At 37.5% G+C, this 13,669-nt stretch overlaps 1 protein-coding gene across 9 annotated transcripts in view; it reads right to left on the reverse strand.

Moving 5' to 3' along the window:
• Positions 1-13,669, reverse strand: part of LOC309710820 (protein mono-ADP-ribosyltransferase PARP6) — a 21,632-nt gene continuing 7,963 nt past the window's right edge. For 7 of the 9 annotated variants that reach the window (XM_082540621.1, XM_082540619.1, XM_082540618.1 and 4 more), the window contains 18 exons: positions 13,507-13,597; positions 13,258-13,324; positions 12,906-13,055; positions 11,624-11,774; positions 11,034-11,165; positions 10,548-10,643; positions 10,176-10,268; positions 9,811-9,936; positions 9,482-9,547; positions 9,030-9,097; positions 8,743-8,791; positions 8,493-8,605; positions 6,871-6,943; positions 5,126-5,195; positions 4,227-4,306; positions 3,879-3,942; positions 3,313-3,397; positions 1-2,296 (listed from right to left, as the gene is read on the reverse strand). In XM_082540621.1, the coding sequence (XP_082396747.1) occupies positions 2,194-2,296; positions 3,313-3,397; positions 3,879-3,942; positions 4,227-4,306; positions 5,126-5,195; positions 6,871-6,943; positions 8,493-8,605; positions 8,743-8,791; positions 9,030-9,097; positions 9,482-9,547; positions 9,811-9,936; positions 10,176-10,268; positions 10,548-10,643; positions 11,034-11,165; positions 11,624-11,774; positions 12,906-13,055; positions 13,258-13,324; positions 13,507-13,597 (1,677 nt within the window). In that variant the 3' untranslated portion in view covers positions 1-2,193. Of the gene's footprint in view, positions 2,297-3,312; positions 3,398-3,878; positions 3,943-4,226; positions 4,307-5,125; positions 5,196-6,870; positions 6,944-8,492; positions 8,606-8,742; positions 8,792-9,029; positions 9,098-9,481; positions 9,548-9,810; positions 9,937-10,175; positions 10,269-10,547; positions 10,644-11,033; positions 11,166-11,623; positions 11,775-12,905; positions 13,056-13,257; positions 13,325-13,506; positions 13,598-13,669 lie in introns of those variants that run through there. The other 2 variants (XM_082540623.1, XM_082540625.1) reach the window with 2 other exon arrangements.

Here is a 13,669-nt window from a genome sequence, read left to right on the forward strand (position 1 = left end):
ACCAGGCTTTATTTTTTATTTTTTTGTCTGCATCGCCCCCTTTCATCTCGATCATAATCACCATCACTGTCATAACATCATCGTCAAAAACATTACTCACCAGTTACAGTCAGCGAGAGAAACGACTCTCAGAGACACTCAGTGTCTTGGCAAAAACAGGCATCAGCTGTTAGAAGAGTCCCAAGTCCCACAGTGGGTCAGCTGTATGTGTCCATCTTTTTCTGGGCAATACATTTCAACAAGCTCTCCAGTGTCCTTATGTACAATCTGTTTTGTTTTTGTGCCCCACAAGTCCATTCAGTGGTCAGTTTCAGAAGACAAAATCCATCTTAGTACAAACACAGTTAAGATGTTGGATATTTTAGTCTTGCTGATTCCATTAACATTTATTTTATCATATCTTTTTCACCACTTCCCGTCTACTGCAGGCCCAAGGACAGTCAAATTGTCCAGTTTAGGCGAACGCTGAGTAAGTGCAATGTCTATTATAATGTCAAGAAAATACAAAGCCACACATACATACATACAGTACATGACTAACTGATAAACTTGTTTAGCTATACAACATTGCCATTCTCCAACGTGAAACCAAAGAGTTGCACATTCATGCACCTCTATATAATATCCAGTCTCAATTGCGTTAGGGGTGAGAAGGACTTGAGCTCACCTGGACTAGATAATGTTTGTAGTTAGAAAACTGTCCATGATTTTTTGTACAGGTGATTTTGTTTGTGGATCCACTGGTCAGTGTAGTTCATAGACAAAAATATTCATTTTAAATTGAGATATTCATTGATGTTTAAGTAGTAAAGACTACTTAAAAAGGGGTATATGACAGACTGTGGTAGTTTTTAAACAGAAAACAAACTTCAAGTAGTTGATGTAACATGTTATATGACATCTGATCAACATTCTTTTCCATCAAGTGAGACAAGAGTAATGTGTATAATTTCACCTATATATTTTGCTGCATATTGCTGTTTTTGAAGGTCAAACCTGACAACCAAAGTCACCCCACTGGGTTTTTAAATGCTTGAAATAACTGTTTGTGTTGAAGAACTACAAATCCCATTATTCTTCAAAACAGGAACAAAGACAAAACCTTGATGGAGCGGTAAGTCATCACAACAAAACACTGTCCACTTTATCATAATTGTGAAATGAAAGGAAGAGAAACAGATCTTTACCAAAACAATAAACTGAATTCATTTAAAATGAGCAAAAACAGTGCCAATGTCTTAATTTCATAAAAATATTAACAGCAAATTTTTCAATATATGAATCCTTGAGGAAATTTTATTACATTTGTCCTTTTTGTCACTAATTTTTCCAGAGAGAACAAAGCTTTTTTTTTTTTTAGAGCTCTGACATTTGGGGGTTCTAAAGATTTAAAGTGCATCCTTAATCAAAACTGTCTTAATTGTTCTGTGAAAAATTCTAATCATGGTAAACCCCCACATCAAAAGCAAAGTGCTTAATGTGTATGTGATCTGAGTATAAACCACACCAACACCTCGTGTTTTGGATTCTGGGAAATTCATTGAGTATGCGGGGATGAAACAACAGAGCAATACTTGCTGCTCAGGGGCTAAACATATCACACACAATAATTCATACCATTACTGAAAGAACACTGTATAATAAGAAAAGGGATAAAGACTTTGCAAACACAAAAATAAAAAAATAAAAAATTCCATGTGTATGTAAATCCATCACTTACTCGTTTGCCACAAAGGGAACAATTATCATTTGGAATGGTTATTTGTTTTACTATATATTCACAGAGAGAAATAAATAAATAAATGGAGATGAAGAGTTCAAAGGATCAGTAAAAATGCAGCAAAAAAGAAACCAAGGTCAGAAGAGTGTGTGTTGATAATATATCCGATGACTACTGCCATTTTTCTTCACTTGTTTTAATGATATGAACTGAGAAAAGAAGACATTACCCCAATTAAGCCTAACTGTAGATTAAATGACCATGTAAGGTGTAACAATTTGGAAAAAGGGGGGAAAAGAAAACAAGGAGACCAGAACAAAGCAACTTCTGAAATAATGTGCTTAAGAGCTCCCTCATCCTTCATTATCAAGCCTGAGGACAGCCCAGCTGAAAACATTCGCTAAAACTGTCTGCCTGCCTGTGTGCCTTCCACAGAGAAACGTATGGATCCAAACACTGCTGGTGAACCTCCATTAGCTCGAGTAGATCTGGGTCCCAATCACACGCATGATCTCCTTCTGCACCTTAGGCTCTTGGGTGTTGATGTTAGCATCTCCTACTTGGCCATCCTCATATCTGCGCATAGAGAGAATACTTTATATTTCTGCTTAACACCTGGTCTTGATAACGTCCCTGCCCTTTCTACTGCACTTTATTTTGGATATAACTGCCCAACTTAATGGTGCTTAAGCGCAGCTTTAATAAGGAAGACCTGTATTCATTCTTCTGCCTGCAGGGCTGCTCGTCTATTTACATCACTTCCGCATTCCCACGCTGTCAAATTAAATTCTGTTGTCATCAATCAGGCCTAATATTTTTCTTTCCCTCCTTCTGCAAGCCACTTTTACATACACTTCAAATCTTAGTGAGTTTCTGTCATTCTGCCTTTCAGACTTAGATTCATGCAATCCACTTCCTCTTCATCTTCACCTGGCCAGAGCTGCTTATCCAAGTCTCCACCTGCTTCATCTCTACCATCACTAGTGTCTAGACTCCAGGGTGTCCTGCCCTACCAGACTCTTATCCCCAAATAATTAAAAACTAAAACTCTGTATTTCATTAAATCATGTTCAGTTTTTCCAAATATAGTTTACCTTATTTCATTTTAAGATTAAGATTTAATCGAGGTGTTAAGAAAATAGGCCTTTAAAGGGAACAACTGAGGTTTGGCTTGATGCTCCTGTCTGGGGAGCAAGGAAAAATGATTTTAGGAGTTCTGACATCTTTCTGTTTTTATTCTAACCACACTCTCCATTCTGGAAATAAGAATAAGCACACACATAGCACAAGAGTTCATTTATGTTTAGCTGTCATTTGAGTTAGACTGTAAGAAATCTAAAAATTATTTTCTAACTCAGAAAACAGAGAACATATTGATAAAATCTGCTATTTGATCCGATCTTTAAATCACCTGCATCTTTACGCAGTGTAGCAGATTAAAAAACGAGAAAAAACAAAACAACATAAAAACACCAACGATGCATTCAAGAGTGACAATGACAAAATTAGATGGGTATGCCAACTCGATTTTGTAATAATTCCAAGAATTCAGTTGAAATTATAAAGGCGCTGAAAGTTACTGAAATACTTACACAAAAAAGAAGCGAGTACAGACATGGTCAGAAACCGGACACACCCAGATGTTTCCATGCTTCTGCAGATCCTTTGATGTGATAACTGTTAAAATCAGAGAACTGTGTTTTATCAAAGGAACGTTATTAGAAATTGTAAACTGTAACAACAGTGCTTCTTGTTCTGCTTTGATTGTAGTGTTGCTGTTGTTTTGGAATTATCTGATACAGCATAAAATGTATTATAGCCTAAGTGCTAAATGGCCTTATTATTCTAAGTGATGCAATCTAAATCTTTATTTTTATTGTCTCCTTTAATAATAGCAGTGATCATATTGCCATGACTTCATAGCAAGAGCAATTGCATTATAATATCTTTTAGTCTGTAATAGGACTCTATTTGTATTTTACTTTATCAAGGTTTGTGAAGTTTGAAAAGGGTTGAGTAGAAAATATCAAAAATGTGTGTATTAGTTGTTACATCATGTCACATTTAGTCTGTAGTTAATTTATTTCTTAAAAGCTATAATGATGTGACTCAGTTTAACCCATCTACCAATAATATTACGCCTCCTACATAATATTACCTTCACAAAGAGCAATACAGTTCAAGTTTCGACTCTGAAGAAACCTTGACTGGATAGGACGGCTCTGTTGAAAAGCAAACATCACTCAATTAGTTGTTACAGAAAAGGCGATGATGTAACTGAAGCATCCAAAAGACAAATAATTAATGTTTAGAAATACTGAAATTATATGGTTCGCCACAGGCAGGTTCAAGGTGACGATACAAGTGTTTAAAGCATGAAAAACGTCAAAAAATGCAAACTGCCTTTTGGAAACCAACTCTCATCTAACCATCAATGTTATTTTAAAAAGAAATCGGATCTTTTAAGAGATCAGTATAATAAAACTGACTCTTCACTGTCCCTCACCTGTGGTATAGTGTTCATGCGGTTGTAACGCTGCACTAGTTCATCTTTGGTGGGCATGCGGTGCTGTCCTTTCCCCATTCCTGCAAGAAGCAGCACACAACAAATAAAAACAGTCAGAACAACTTTACCTCAACTCAACCAATATGTGGGGAAAAAAAGAAACAAAAAACTTTCTCTGGTGAACTTTTGATGTCCTTGTCAACAGGTCCGACTTTAATATAAAATTCACTGCCCTAAATGGTACCAAATACATGCTACATGGAAAACAAGTAAAAAAACAAATATTCATTTTCAGTATTGATAAACAGTTCAAACAGTACTTGTTTTAGACTGTGCCTATAATTAAAAAAAAAGATTTGTACTTAGAAAATTAGCTGGGAAAATAAAACCAAGTAGATGTAATGTCAAAAACTGTAACATCTGTTAAGCGTTTTGCTTTCTTTTAAGAATTCCACATCCATTCTCCAAGTTAGCATATGTTAATAGCTGGCCCCCACTAGGAACACACTGTGCTGAAGTCCTTATTATTGCCAGCAAAATCTATAAGCCTTGAAACATCTTTGCAACCCTCAACTGACAAAGGCAAAGCCAGATGAAAACCAAAAAATGTGAAAACACACAAATCCAATGACAAACCTATTTTTATACAGCCACAACATGAAGCATGGCATGGCAGGTGGCACAGAAGCTCAGAGGCCCGAGACCCAGCACCCAAAAATGGAAACACAGTACAGCACAACAGGATAACATGGCAGGCACCCACAAGTGAAAATGGAGTGTTCCACGATGTCAATTAGGCCATGTGGCAAACACAAAGGCTACTCGGTGAACATGGTGGAAAAAGCAAGGGGGGTGGGGGTGGGGGCACAGGGGTCTGAATGGTGATGAACCGTTCCTACCTGAGTATCCAAAAGATATGCTGGAGATGGGGCTCAGATAGATGCCCTTTCCGTACGCTGCCCCATGCAGCTTGGGTTTGAAAAGAGCAGGAAGGAAGGGTCACTGAGCATGTGCACAGGACAGCCTTACACACACATATGTACACTTGGAAATGCTAACACATACAGTGAAATTCATCTCAGATCAACTGTACTCAAAATAGCCTGTGAATGTCAATGATTTTAAAATGGATGTGACAGTTCCCCTCAACAACCAAGCATACTAAATACACCCACACATGCAAAGTGCAAATCCAAATTCTGCAAAGAAGAAAGCGTCAAAGAGAGAGATTGTTCCAGGAATCTGAAGCAATTCATATACAGTTACACCTGCTAACTTCTTTCAACATTATGCATTAGAGATCAAGTGATACTCTTGATTTTTGTGCTTTGAATTTTTGCATAAGCGTCCAGGTATTCAAATAATACTTGCATGAAACTTGAAATGTAGACATAAATGGAAAGATGGCAAAGTACAAAGATAACTGATTATAAGGTGAGCCTTCTCTCTGCAATGTCTGCCGGGAGGAAAACAGAAGGGCCACATGTGTAACGACTGAGAGTCAAATTAAGAGGAAGAACAAAGAGCCACTTGACTGGGAATGCATGAGGGAGACAGCAGTCAGGACATTGCACATCTGGAAGAAATGAAAAGGAACAAGAGACAAGAGATTTTGTGTGATGGCTGGAGCTAAAGGCAGATTCAGTCATCCTCCTCCTCCTGCTGTGAAACACAATGACAGAGGAAGAGTGTCAATGCTCAAGGTGAAATAGAGAGAAGGGGGAGGCAGACGAGCACCAAAGCAAGATCAAAGATGAAGACTTCAAAAAGTTGGAGAATAAAGAAGGCATAAATGAAACACATCAGCACGATAGAGCAATCATGGCTGAAAGATCCTTGAGATTTCAGATTTAATTGTGTTTAATCTATTTTCAGGACAAGCCTGAGTCTCTCCCGAGCAGCAGTCTTTATCAGCTGTATTGTGCAAATGAGACAGTCTGTTCTCTCTGAAGATCAAATCTTTTCCCTTGTATTATTTAAGAATTATCTATGAAAGACCAGATTGATTACAACTACAACAAAATAAAAGTGAGAACAAATGTGGAAATTAATAAGAATTTAAAAAAAAATCACAAATATAATTGGGATAGGTGGTATGCCCTTCTTTCCTGGGAAACTCTATAGTTCTTATATGGTCATTTGTTCCACTTTGGTATTAACAAGTTTTCTATAAACATTTGAATGATTTATATAAAATATTTTTGAGTATATAAAGAGTAGTGACAGTTACTAACCTTTCAAAAGAGATCCCTATTCACTCTGTTGAAGGCTGTACTCACTGCCACAGAACTTGTCCTCTGCGTCCTTTAAATACAGATCTAACCTACTCAGTGCTCTAGATGGTTGACCCCAACAGGGCACACAGGCTCTCAGCTGACACCACAGCCCATTTCCTTTGTCCCACAACAGGAAGGGACATGCTGTCTGCTGTTGCCAGCAGAGAAGGCAGAAAGAGGCTGACGCTGGCAAGGAAAATCTCCTAGTGTGCCCTGCTTGCTAAAATGCCAATTGCAAAGCTGATGAAAAGGAAGCTGGCATCCATTAACTGTGAAAATGAATCAGCCGGACAGCGAGCCTGCTTTGTGCAAGGGCAGGTTTGCTGTCCGATAGGAGATGCTTCCAGCTAACTGCCAGGGTTACATACCTGCAGTTTGGTATAAGAGGCATTGACTAGTCCATTTCTCAGAACAGAGTGCCAGTTCTCTATATGGGAACCACTAGAGCAAGTGTAGAGAGGGAGAGATAAGAAGATAAAACAAATACCATGTGAATATAACAGTGTAATAGCATGGAATCGCTTTTCTTTTTCGTATTGGCTCGATCTTTGCTGTTCAACACTGGAAAAAAATTAACAAAAATAAATATTTTGCTATCTTTTCATAAAGATCTTTGTAAAATATGTTATCACAAAATATTTAATCTTATAGTTTTTCTATTTTAAAATTCATCATTTTTCATGAACTGGGTAATTGAAGGTTATTACTGGCAAGAGAGAGCAGCAACAGGGATGAGCAACTGGATGCTGAATATACTTGCATTTATCACCATGTAAATTACTGCATAAGAGGATTTTTTTTTTTAATTTTAAAAAGAAAGGGTTAAACAAGCTATAAATCTTTTGGTTTTTAATAATTTAACATTCTACAAAATCTACAACTTAATTCGTTAAAAGAAAAGATAACATCACAATCTTCCAGATTTATATTGGTTAATTAAGCCTTAAAACACGGGCAAGTAGTTTTTTTTAAATATTTTTAACTAATCAGCCTTTGAGCATAATTAAAAGAACAGTTCACCCCCAAATCAAATCTCTGTGTTTTTGAGCTGACTAGTGGTGCTGTTTATCCATCTGGATTGTTTTGGTGTTAGTTGATAAGTTTTGCAAATATCAGCTGTACGGATTTCACTTGAATATGATGAAGCCAGATTCTGCTGCTCAAAACACCAAAATACACGAATCTCAGCAACAACATCTATTTTCAGTAATCATGACCCAGTATAAGGTTACTTTTCTACTGATTTTTTTCAAATATATTATTTGGTGATTTGAGAACCATTAGGCAAGTGCCATTTAATTCCTTTATATGTGAGATGGTCTCTCTTTTTTTTTTTTCAAAAAGTCATGTTTCTATTTATATCAATCTAAAAAAAATTTGCAGTCAGGCTAAATTAAGCATTTGGCATTTATTGTTATCTGATTATTAAATTTCTAGTAGGAACCATCATGCAGAAAGACTGTAAGCCCTGTTGGTGAATCAGTTGTACCCTGCACGTGCCCAGATGGGTTGTGAGTATCTAAAATATTCAGCACAGCCCCATCTGCTACAGTACAAATCTGTATCTCATAGATATTGCTGGCTCCATGTGCTGGCTAAGAAAGGTGGTTTCTCAGTCCAGGAGAATGACCATTGCTCTGTGCTGTTATTTGTTATGGTTCCATAAAAATCTGCTAAAGTGGCCCCTTTCAGCAAATGCATAATGACCAGGTGTTACACTGAGACATGTTCATGTTTGCAAAGTATAGCGCTCCAAAGCTAAAGTATGCATTCATTTTAGCAGCTATGCTTGATTTGACATCAATTATTAAAAGAATTTGATTCCTCAGAAAATATTTCCCACCAGCCACACGCTTATAAATATAATAACCACTAAGTGTTTTCTGATACTTCAGCACAGCCTAAATGGTTTTACTTCTTAAGCATTAAAGGCTTTAAAATTTTAAATTCATTTACTGACAACATGTTAAATAATGGAAATGTAACTCACTGGAAGGCAAAAGTGCTGCCGTATAACTTCTTGGCAGTGCGAAAACGAGCTTCCTTGGCTGGGGGGCTGCTGAGCAGGAGGAACTGGTGGGAGGTGTGCATGAATTTCAGTTGCTGTTACGGTGAGATCATTGAGACGAGAGAATGTCAGAGACAAGTGGACAGGGAATGAGTACGTATCAAATTACACAATATAGCATTCAAAAATGTTTATAGAAGGGACATAAGGCAATATTGCTCTGGTTTCCTACCCTACTGAGAGGCAGCTTGACGATATGAGATCTGTTACTGGAAATAATCCTGTAGAAACATAGAGAAGAGATTCAAATATGTATATAAACTATATCGTATCATAATAGCATCGTGTTAATACTACTCACAGCAGACATCTTGACTTGTCAAAGTAAAAACAACACACCACTGAAGATGCTTCCTTTTTTTTCAAGTGTCCAAGTATCCCATGGCAATATGACAGTGAGGTGATGTAGATAATACCAGAAGGTGAAAACACACAGCACAACGGATTGTCTTTACTCACCACTGTAGCAGGGGATGGGCCAAAGGGTCTAGTTTGTCCATCTGTTTCTTAATCTCCAGATATGAACCCTGGAAAAAATGCCAAAACAAATGAGTAAGCTTTTACTTGTGATGTGAATATTAGATAAGGATATCATCTTATAGATGCACTCCAACCACAGTAGGTAACAAGTGGGTAAACAAATGTAGCATGGAGAAGACCATGCTACCACTTTGATTAACAAAACTGCATCCATGAAGATTAAACAGCACAGTTCCTTAAATTAAAATAAAATGTGAACGGACATTGTCAGTAATCTCGATACAAAAGCCTACTTCCAAAGACATTGGGATGCTATTTTTATCTGCATTTCTTTTTCTTTTTTCTTTTTTTACATGCCTTTCAACCCATTTAGAAAAAAAAAGCTACTCTACTATTATGGCCTTTCTTTCCCGCCCACCTCCTTCTTGTACCTGGGTCATTTCCCGAATGGACATTACACTATCCAGTGCTTTTTGTAGTCTTTCATAATTCTTCTTCTGTGTTCACCGGTTGAGCCAAACATCCATTGTATGCAGTAAGAGAGAGAACAACATACAGAAATCTAAAATCACTGGAGACATACAGGTCTTAGGTTTAATCATTAGTTTGAAATATATGATATAGAAAAATGAATTGTAACAATAATTTTAGTTTGTTCTGATGGCAGAAGTTTGTTTTTAAGCATGCAGTATGTCTTTTTCAAATTAAATGTCATGATGGAATTAAATATGATCTTTAGAAATGTAGTGAGGATGCTGACCTTTGGATTAAAGGCAAGAGTCTTGGGGTCGTTGGGATCAACAACTGAAGGGTAAGGTTCAAATATGATGCTCTTACGAGGAGACTCCAGGGCAGCTCGACACATAGCTACAAGAAGGTCCACGACCTGGGAAGAGATGGATTATATATTTATATTTTGTGCCTTCAGTTTATGCTGATGAGTGAAATTGTGTTTTTTCCAATAACACATATTAGCTACAGGTAATCAGAATTGGATCAAAATGTTGACATTGGTATTTTTGTTCTTATCTATATTTCAGCACTTTTATCTAATATCTAAAGGAATGGACTATAAAATCCAAATAATGTGCATTATTTGATATACTGTCGAAGTGTTGTGGTCACCTCTGCCCCGGTGGCCACTTCCTCTGCGGCTCCAGACATTACACCCAGAGTGTAGAAAGAGAACACACACAGCTCCCTTGTGCACACAGCAGGCTGCATGAATAAACAAAGTTTAAACTACACCTATTTCGAAATCTACTACCCATACACAAAAAGGTACATTGACTCACACAATCTTCCCATTTGCTTACTCTAGTATTAAGTAAGCAAGAAAATCTTCAACCAGAAATATGCATATGTATATTACTGACAGAAAAAAAAAATCATAGATCATGTTTCAAGTTACTGATATTTTTTCCACTTATATGAGGGTTCATATTTCTGCATCTCTTACTTATACATCTATGTGTTTCTCTTATTTGCCTCTGGTACCTTCAGCATGGATCCATTCTGAAAGACATGCTGTTCGTCACAAACCACGCAGTACTCATTAAGTGTGGGGATCCTCTGTTCTGAGTACTTCATTATCTGTTTGGGGGGAAAAGCAGTTTAATTCTGAATTAATTGTCACCTTCAGCACTGCCATTCAAAGGAATGCTATTTTGGCAAAGTTGTTACAATGCCATGGTTTTGGGTCCTAGAATAACATTACATTTTAGAGCTCAACAATCATTTGCACAATACTAGGAGCTAATAGAATCTACAGACTGTATGGTGTGGGTTCACACCTAACAATGATGAAATCCCCAGAAGCCATTTATAGATTACTCACCAGGTATTATTTTTTATTTTTAAGTCATTCAAACAACATGTGGTATTTTAATGCTCAGGTAATTAGTTTACTTTCTTCTTAGCTATGACTGAGACAAAATGTAGAAGTGGCTTTGTAAGTGGAATGACATCTTTTTGAGCTCTAACCTGCACTAAGAAGCCATACTCCAAGGTAGGAATGTTCTTGCAGTGGCCGCCCGCCTGGGATGAGAAAAACAATTCAATCAGCTGCCTCGTGGTAATCTGCGCTGGGGCCCTGGCCGCTGGGACAGCCACAGTCTGATGAGTCAAGTGAAGACAAAGCATTATGGGAAAGGGCGCACCAGCCATGTTACGGTAAGGGTAGGGAAAGACTCAGGTGGGTACAGTGCAGGTGGCGGGTGACTGAGAAGGGGGTCAGAGTGAATCACAGCGGATTAAGACATAAAAACAAAAACAACAAAAACTTAAATTTCTTAATAACAGCATTTCACCACATACAATTTCCAGAATTACAGTACTTAAAATATTAACTTCAAACATTACGGGTTTCTACAACAGAACTTTTCTGAGTGGAAAGAAAGTAAAGTTAAGAGCCTCAGAGTTGTGGGTTAAACACTGCAACCAAAACTTGACATGTGACAGTTAAAATATATATTTACTGAGAAAGAGGGAAAGGAGTAAAATTTACACAAGTCAGCATTTTAACTGAAAGGTATTTCACATTTGGGTGTTGATTTATCGAGACTTGCTCTGACCTGGCTATTTGGTGGATAGCTGAATAGCTCTCCTTTAGGGTTCTTCATGGTACAGGAGATCGAGCGGTTCATTAAGCGCGTCACCCTCAGCTCAGGGACACTCAGCTTCCCTTTTAAAACTGTGTCTTGAATCAGAGGAAAACTTGGAGACCTGACAGAGACCAAAATACAAAGAAAGCTGTCATTCAGAGTTTCAAAGGGGATATGATTCAGAGCACAAAGGATTTCGATTTTAAGGTTAAAGAACACATTTTGGTATTACTATGATGCTGCTAACAACAAAATCTTAATTTTGAGTAATCTCATTTTAAATATCATATTATCTATAATAATATATGATCTAGACTGTAATATACTTGTCGACTATAGGCTTGGACAATTTTATAGTGACATCTTCTAAAGAAGTACACACTCTGCTCTAGTGATTCACATGTACTAACAGGTAATACTAGCTCTGACAACTGAAATCTGGCAGCAGCTCAAGTCACTAACTGTTACCTGCAAGAGCCAGTGTTGACTTCTACCATTGCTCTCAGTATATAATCAATGAACCACCTTGACGTGAGACTTGTCAAGTTTTGAGGATGTCAAGACAGGCTAGTAGTTAGAGGAGCTGACCTCCACTGAGTGGGCTGGGATTTAATCCCTATGCACCAATAACTGTCAAAGAATGTCTGAGGAAGTCAGAAGCCAAAAATTGTAGTTACCCAAAGGGGAATTTGGTTGTGCTTGTCAAAGCTTGAATTTCAGTCAGTCTTCACAATGCTGAGTCAGAGCTACCATTCCTGTTTGTCTTTTTTGCTATAGTTCACCTAATAGTTTGTAGTATTTATATGGTGTATTTATCCTGTTTATGAACGTAGGTAGAGAATGAATCATTAAACTTTAGGTGCGCACAGTATTTTATATCATGAAACCTTAAGTTGCATATGATTTATGATTTGTGCTTTCAGCTTTGTTTTTATTTTGGCAGATATGCTTATTTCCTACTGTCTAAGACTGATAACTAACTTTGATAATTAACTGGAGAAACATAGCATATTAGCACTTGCCACTACAGTCTGAATCAGCTTTGACATGTTCTCAAAAAAGTCAATGTCTTCCATCACTATGCCTATATTATGTCAGTAAATAACAAAAGTACAAACAGACTACACAGAAAGCAAACATGCATTTGTGTTGAATGAAAAAAAAAAAAAGACAGAAATCAGAAATTAAATCTTACTCGGGATTCCAGTGTCATTTACCAATGGTGAAGCTAAAGTGTGAGAGAGATACCTACTTTGGGATGGGGGAGAAGATGCTGAGCCCGGCACGGAACTTCTTGATGGTCCCTCCGGCTTTGAACCAGCTGTGCCTCTTCTCCTGCTGGGCCTTGAGAAACTCATTACTAAGGTGCTTCCACTGCTGTGAGGTGAATGTGCTCAGGATCCTGTGATAATATGACAGTGAGGAAGGAAGACGCTAATTTTCTCTTTCAATCGGCGCCAAATATACCTTCTCATAAACTAAATATTACTATTACGTTAAACTAAGCTACTGAAACTAACTGAAATGTTTCTGCAGCTCTTGCTCACAATGGTACAGGTATAGATGTTTTTTAGGTCCCAAATTTAAGAGATGACATCACTTACTTTTTAAGTTGCAGGCCCAAGCTGAAACCTTCTTTATTTGACGGCTGGAACACTTCTACTGACGGCTCTAAATAAAGATGACTAATATTATTACACATAGTGTACAGATAGACACAAACTGTGTTTGTTTTTCCCCCCCATTCTCCCTCTTGTACGGCGCACAATGTACTCATCTCTCACACTCATTGAGTAGCACAAATACAAAGTCCCTTCCAGAAAACCAACATCCACAGTGACATCTTTACTCACCGGGTCCATCGAGATACTGAGAAAGAGAAAAGCGAAGTCTCAGAATAATTGGTTCTGTTCTGATAACTTTCCATGCCGTCGCAACTTCCTCCTGAGTCGGGCACAGACACACAAATATGCAGAGTTAGCATCCTAATTAAAGACATTTCTTGTAATATAAATA

Source organism: Aulonocara stuartgranti (genome assembly GCF_965226115.1).
Source record: "Aulonocara stuartgranti genome assembly, chromosome: 1".
NCBI lineage: Eukaryota > Metazoa > Chordata > Actinopteri > Cichliformes > Cichlidae > Aulonocara > Aulonocara stuartgranti.